Source organism: Tupaia chinensis, unplaced genomic scaffold, assembly GCF_000334495.1.
Source record: "Tupaia chinensis unplaced genomic scaffold, TupChi_1.0 Scaffold000578_2, whole genome shotgun sequence".
NCBI lineage: Eukaryota > Metazoa > Chordata > Mammalia > Scandentia > Tupaiidae > Tupaia > Tupaia belangeri.
In genome coordinates, this window is record NW_006160094.1 from 2,084,268 (window position 1) to 2,091,788 (window position 7,521).

Below are 7,521 nucleotides of genomic sequence, written 5' to 3' on the forward strand. Positions count from 1 at the left end.
TCGCCAGACATAGAGACAGAAAGCGAGAAATCACCCCCCAGGGGGGATGGTTACGTCGCAATACCTTCTCCTCCATTCTCCTCTCAGGATCTTGGGCATGCACGCACAGGCTCCTGGCGTGAGTTTTAAGCCACGCGGTTCGGGATGCGAACTGTAGTCAACTACATGGGAGTCCAGTGACGTAGCCATTACGCTAACTGCTGGTTCCCAGAGAGTTTTCACATTTTTATTCATTGGGAATATTGATCTGTAAGGGTATTTTTGTTTGTTTGTTTTGTAGTGTTCTTCTCTTACTTTGATATCAAAGTCTTCTAAAATGAATTTAGAAATAGGACCTCTTTGGGACCAGCTGTTAGTGTAATGGCTATGTTGCTGGACTCCCATGTAGTCAACCACGGTTTGAGTCCCAGTCCAGGTGGCTTAAACTTGTGCCGGGCGCATGTGCGTGCATGCCCAAGATCCCGAAAGGAGAATGGAAGAGAAGGGATTGCAGCGTGGCTGTGCCCCCCGGGGGGTGATTGCTCGTTTTCTGTCTCTCTGTCTCTGTCTTTCTGGTGAGCACACGTGCCCTATAGCTAAAACCTCTCCGGAAAAAAAAAAATCACCTCTCTTATTTTTTGGAAGTGTTTAGGAGGGATTGATATTAATTTTTTGAAAGTTTGTAACATTTTCCAACAAAGTCATCTGATGCTGGGATTATTATTATTGTTTTTTAGAAAATGTTGGATTTCTGATTCACTTTTCTGTTTTTACTGGTTATTGGGTTTGTTCCAATTTTCTATCTCTTCATGACTCAATCTTGATAGGATCAATGTTTCTATGAATTTATCCATTATTCTAGGTCATTCAATTTTTGACATAAAAATCTTCATAGTGAGCTCTTATAATCCTTTGTTTTTCTTTGGTAATTAATGGTTTTTAGTATATTCTCTATTATTTATGATTTTATTTATTTTTTTCTCTATTTTATTAATCCAGATATAGGTCTGTCAATTTTTTTTATGTTTTTGAAAAACAAACTTGCTTTTCATTTTTCCAGTTCTTAATTTTCTAGTTAACTTATTTCAGCCTGATCTTTGTTATTTCCTCCTTCTACTAACATTGGTTTATTTATAATTTTAATTCTCTGATATGTAAAGCTTGATTTTTTTTTTACTGTCTAGTAAGCTATAAAAAGATAAGAAAAATGTGGTATTTATGTATCCTCTTATTTCTATAAACATAAATGTAACTTAAAGACATTATACTAAGTGAAATAAGCTAGGCACAGAAAGACAAATACTACATAGTCTCACCTATGTGTGGACTCCAATAAATTCATATTCATAAAACCAAAAAAGAGTGGCTATTGGACTGAGGAGGAGGAATGAGATTGGGAAGGGTTGGTCAAAGGTTACAAAATTTCAGTTAGACATAAGTCACATATTTAAGAGATCTGTTGTATAACATTATGACTTTAATTAATAACAATGTTAGTATACTTGAAAATCACTGAGTGGATTTCATTTTCACCACAAAAAAATGTATGCATGTGTGAATTAATGCATGTTAATTAGCTTGATTTACCTATTCCAAATTGTATATACATTTGAAAACATCATGCTGTACACATGAGTAAAATTTTAGTCTATTAAAAATGAAGTTAATGGGCTGGCAGGTGGCATGGTAGTTAAGGGACTGGACTCCCACATGGCCAACCACAGTTTGAGTCCTAGAACTGGAGGCTTGTTTTTCTACTTTCCCTTTCTCTCTCACTGTCTCTCTCTAGTCAAATTAAATAATAAGAGGAGGGTCTGAGGAAGGACATTTAAAAGAAAAATAGGAAGGTAAAGCATTAATGGCACAAAGAAATGTAATATTATCTGTTGAAGATATTTTGTAGTTTTATCAACTGTACTAGGGAGAAATATTCATCTGTTGAAATATCCATTTTGTAAGACAAGCAATAATATATGTGATTGAGTGTATAAATGAAAATGAAATGAAAAAATAAAAGAAAAAAGAACAAACTAAAAAAACTAATAAATAAATAATAATGATGATAATAAATGAAATACATTTTTTAAAAAAGAAGTTAAATTGTTTACTTGAGTTTTTTTAAATAGGTGTTTATTTTATATACTTCCCTCTTAGAACTGCTGTTCTTGTATCTTATAAGTTTTGGTATGGTGTGCCTTCATTTTCATTTGTTCAAGATATTTTTTGAGTTCATTTTAATTTTTTTTAAACTATTGGTTGTTCAGAATGGCTTTTTTTTTTAAGGTCTTTGCCATAGGGTGTATGTACTTATTAGAGAGAGACAGAGAGAAGGAAAGTGAGAAATTCCCCCAGTCCCTTAGGGGGTTGGCCACTTCACAATCCCTTCTCTTCTATTCTCTTCCTAGAATTTTGGGCATGTGCATATATGCACCCAGCATGATTTTCAAGCTGCCAGGTCCAGGACTTGAACCACCACGTGGGAATCCAGTGCCTTAACCACACCACCTGCTGGCCTTGGGACAATACTTTTTAAACTTTACATGTTTTAGAATTGTTTTAGTTTTCCTCTTATTATCGATTTCCAGTTTCATATCACTGTGCTCTGAAAAAAAGCTTGATATACCTTCAGTTTTATTATAATTTTTAGACTTGCTTTGTGGCCTAATTTACAATTATCCTGGAGACTGTTCCATGTGCAATTGAGAAGAATATATTCTGTTTCTGTTGGATGGAATGATCATCAAATTTCTACAGGTTCATTTTGTCTAAAGCATAGTTTAAGGGCAATGTTTTCTTACTGATTTTATGTGTGGACGTACATCTCTTGCTGAAAGTGGTATATGAAAGGCTTCCACTATCTTGTCCATTTCTCTCTTCAATTTTGTTAATATTGGCTTTTTATTCTTAGTTGCTTTGATGTTAGGAATAATTATTGTATCTTAATGAACTGACTCTTTTGTCATGTTATGACCATCTTGTCTTTTGTGTCAGTTTTTGATTAAAAGTCTGTTTTGTCTGATCTACCTACATTTGATCTCTTTTGATTTCCATTTGCCTGAAATATCTTTTCTATATCATGTCTTTCAGCATGTGTGTGTCCTAATGTCTTTTGTTGGCAGCATGTACTTGGGTCTTGTTGTATTGATCCATTTAGTCATTTACTGTATTTTAGTTGGAGAATTTAATCCATTTACATTTAAAGCAATTGTTGATAGATAAAGACTTACTACTGTCATTTGTTTCATAATTTTTGGTTATTTTGTCCTCTTTCATTTTTTCCATCTCTGTGATTAGATGATTTCAATAGTGTTGTACTTAATTCCTTTCCCTTTCTCTTTTGTTTTTGTTTTCTGGTTACAGTGATGCTCACATAAAACATCTTTAGTCATAGTAGTCTATTTTATGTTAATAATAACTTTGATCATATACAAAAGTATTCACTTTTGGGGCCAGTAGGTGGCATAGCAGGTGCTGGACTCTCACATGACTGTTCAAATTCCAGAGCTGGCAATTTGAAGCACATTGGGCATAAGTGCATGTGTGCCCAAAATCCTGAGAGGAAAATGGAGAAGAAGGGATTGTGGCATGGCCATCCCACCTGGGTGAGGGATAATATCTCTCTTTCTGTCTCTGTCTCTACAGAGAGTGCATGCACCCTATAGCAAAAATCTCTAATAAAAAGCGATCAACTTTTACTTTCCCAACATTTAATGTTTGATATCACAATTGTCAACATTTTAAAAATGTGTATCATGTAAGACGTTAGTGAGAAACAGATATGGCTTATTACCTGTTGGTGATGACATGTGTAGTATTCTCAACTGGATTGGTCTGAGAGGCATTTCATGATGGGTGAAGTCTTTTTACAAGTAAAATGAGAAATAGTGATTGACTGCTTTAAAAAAATAATTAGAATAATAATAATAATGATTGGAAAAAACATAGAAAAGATATTGAATGATGAAATGGGGAGATTAATGTTTCTGTATTGACTGACATGCATGGCATTCCCTTTTGAAAAAGCAATGTAATACACTGTAAAATTATATGTAACCCAATATAAAGAAGATTATGATGATAATAATAATTAAAAAATAAATAAATAAACATAAAAAAATGTGTATCATTAATAAACTATTGTTGCTATAGTTATTTTTAAATTTTTGGTCTTTTAATCTGTATACTAGAATTACAAGTGATTTGCAAACAACCATTATAGTATTAGAGTATTCTGAATTTGACCATGTAGTCAGTATTGCCCATGAGTATTATATTTTCATGTTACTACTTAGGATCTTTTCACTTTAGTTTGAAGGACTCTCTATAGCATCTTCTTGTAAGGGAAGTCTAGTGATAATGAATTACCTCAATATTGTTTTTTTGAGAAAGTCTTTATCACCTTCTCATTTTTTTTTTTTTTGAGATGTTTTCGCTATAGGGCGCATGCGCTCGCCAGACAGAGAGAGACATAGAGACAGAAAGCGAGAAATCACCCCCCAGGGGGGATGGTCACGCCGCAATCCCTTCTCCTCCATTCTCATCTCGGGATATTGGGCACTTACGCACACACGCCCGGCATGAGTTTTAAGCCACCGGGTCTGGGGCGTGAACTGCAGTCGACTACATGGGAGTCCAGTGACATAGTCATTACGCTAACTGCTGGTTCCCTCACCTTCTCATTTTTTAAAGAATTATTTTACTTAACTTTATTTATTTATTTTTAATTTGACCAGAGAGAAACAGAATGACAGCGAGAAAGAGAAACAGAGAGAGAGTGAGAAAGCCAGTCACCAGGTCTGGGACTTGAACCACAGTAATCCATGTGGGAGTCCAGCACACTTAACCACCATGCCACCTGCCAGCTCTCACTTTCTTATTTTTAAGGACAACTTTCCGGGCTTAGGTATGCTTGATTTTGTTTTTTTGTTTCTTTGTGTTCTTCTTTCGACACTTCAGATAGATCATCCCATGCTCTTTTGGCCTGTAGAGTCTGTTGACAACTATATGGAGTTTCCTTTGAATGTGGTAAGCCTCTTGCCTCTTGTTGCTTTAAAATTCTCTCTTTTTTTTTTTTTAACATCTTGATTATAATATTTGTTGATGGTATTTCTTTGGGTTGAATCTCATTGGAAACTTTCAGCTTCAATTATCTGAATGTCTATTTTTCACTACATTTGGACATTTTTTTGTCATTATTTTGTTAATGAAGTTCTCTTCTGTTCTTTTTCTCTTTCTTTAATAACTTCTGTAGTGTGAACATTACTCTCTTTATGATGCCCCATGAATTTTGTAGGTTTTTTTTTGCATTTTACTTTCTTCTTTTTTTATCACCTGACCAGATAATGTCAAAAGAATTATCTTTGGGAACCAGCAGTTAGCGTAATGGCTATGTCGCTGGACTCCCTCGTAGTCAACCGCGGTTCGTGTCCCGGACCTGGTGACTTAAAACTCACGTAGAGCATGTGTGCTGTGTGCCCAAGTTCCCTAGAGGAGAATGGAGGAGAAGGGATTGTGGCGTGACCATCCCCCCTGGGGCGTGATTTCTCGCTTTCTGTCTCTATGTCTCTGTCTGTCTGGCGAGCGCAAGCGCCCTATAGCAAAAATCTCTCCAAAAAAAAATAAAGAATTATCCTTGAATTCACTGATTCTTTTGTTTGATAGTATCTGCTGTTGTATTTTTGCATTCTTCTGTATATCATAAGTTGCATTTTTTTCTGGTCTCTATTGTATTTGTTACTTTAGTCATAGTATTCTTTAGCTTGAAAAGTTGTGTTTGTTTCCTTTTGTGTTTTCTGTCTCTTCACTGAACTTCTACTTTTGTTCCTGTATTGTCCTTATTTAACTGAATTGTTTATCTGTGTTCCCTTATAGCTCATGTAGAAAAATTATTTTGAATTATTTCTCAGGTAATACATAAATACTCATTTTGGGAGGGGAGTTGATTACTGGAAGTTTATTGCATTGGTGCTATTTTCTGGTTTCTTCATTATCCTTTATTCTTGTATATGTGTCTGCATATTTTAGAAAGCAGTTACTTCTAGAATTTATAGACTGACTTTGGTAAGAATTTTTTTTTTTTGGAGGTATTTTTGCTATAGGGTGCATGCATTTGTCAGAAAGACAGAGAGAGACAGAAAGTGAGAAATCACCCCCTAGGGGGAATGGCCATGCCTCAATCCCTTCTCCATCTCCTCTTGAGTTCTTGGGCATACACGCACATCCACCCAGTGTGAATTAAAGCCATTTGGTCCGAGACTCGAACCTCAGTCGACCACATGGGAGTCCAGCAACATAGCCATTATGCCATCTGCTGGTCCCTGGTAAGAATTATTTTACCTCTGAGATTGGGTGTAACTGTAGAGTGTACTGTGGCACTAAGAACTAACATTGGAGGGAACCAGCAGTTAGCATAATGGCTATGTCGCTGGACTCCCACGTAGTCGACCGCGGTTCGTGTCCCGGACCCGGTGGCTTAAAACTCACGCCGGGCACGTGTGCGTGCGTGCCCAAGATCCCGAGAGGAGAATGGAGGAGAAGGGATTGCGGCGTGACCATCCCCCCTGGGGGGTGATTTCTTGCTTTCTGTCTCTATGTCTCTCTCTGTCTGTCTGGCGAGCGCACACGCCCTACAGTGAAAATCTCTCCAAAAAAAAAAAAAAAAAAAAAGAGAACTAACATTGGAAATGCACTAGCTCAGGCAGCTAAGGTTCATGATGGTGGCAACTGTGCAGTCCTTTGTAGTGAGAGATGTTGTCAGTCCACAGTGACTGAGTCCAGGTCCAGAAACAAGGGATCAGAGATGGCAGTGGTGGGGGTCAAGACTAGTGATGTGAAAGCCATGTATCCAATAAAGCATTAATATCCAAAATATTTAATAACTCATTCAACTCAAAAGCAAAAGCAAACAAACAAAACAGTGTAAATAACCGAATTTAAAAATGGGCAAAGAACTTCAAATCACCAACAGTTATTTGAAGAGGTGTTCCACATCACTAATTATTAGGGAAATGCAAAACCACAGTGAGCTATCACATCACATCCATTAGAATAATTATCATATATATATATATATATATATATATATATTTGTATACCTATAGATATATATAGATATATATAGATACATATATATGTCTGGTTTTGGTGTTGAAGAAGCAAGTATGACTCACATCTGTGCTCCATCATTCCTCTATTTTTAGCCCATTTCACTATCAGCATGAACTTTCATGACAAATCAGTCTCAAACACTAGAAATGGTTCATCAGTATGGTTTCTTCTTCGACTCTCCTTTTTGGATCCTAAGTGTGATTTCTATCATCAAAGCACATTAGGCATACCTTTCACTTTTGTGGAATACCTGTAACTGGTACAGATCAAAGACAATATGGCACATATCTGTCAGCGCTCTTCAATGCCTTGAGTCAGAGTTCATGAAAGTACTTTTATTGGGGAGGAGGGTGTTACAGCAATTTAAAATTTTCCTTTTTTTTTTTTTTTGTTTCTGGGGATTTATAGGAAAGGAGGGAACGACAACAAGCTTTT

At 36.1% G+C, this 7,521-nt stretch overlaps 1 protein-coding gene across 5 annotated transcripts in view; it reads left to right on the forward strand.

Moving 5' to 3' along the window:
• CCDC7 (coiled-coil domain containing 7) overlaps nucleotides 1-7,521 on the forward strand; it is a 329,121-nt gene that overhangs the window by 255,391 nt on the left and 66,209 nt on the right. Inside the window, exon 30 of one of the 5 annotated variants that reach the window (XM_027775623.1) lies at nucleotides 4,936-5,004. The exons of the other annotated variants lie outside the window; for them this stretch is intronic. Coding sequence (XP_027631424.1) covers nucleotides 4,936-4,976 — 41 coding nt within the window. The 3' untranslated portion in view covers nucleotides 4,977-5,004. The remainder of the gene's footprint in view (nucleotides 1-4,935; nucleotides 5,005-7,521) is intronic. 5 annotated transcript variants of the gene reach the window in all.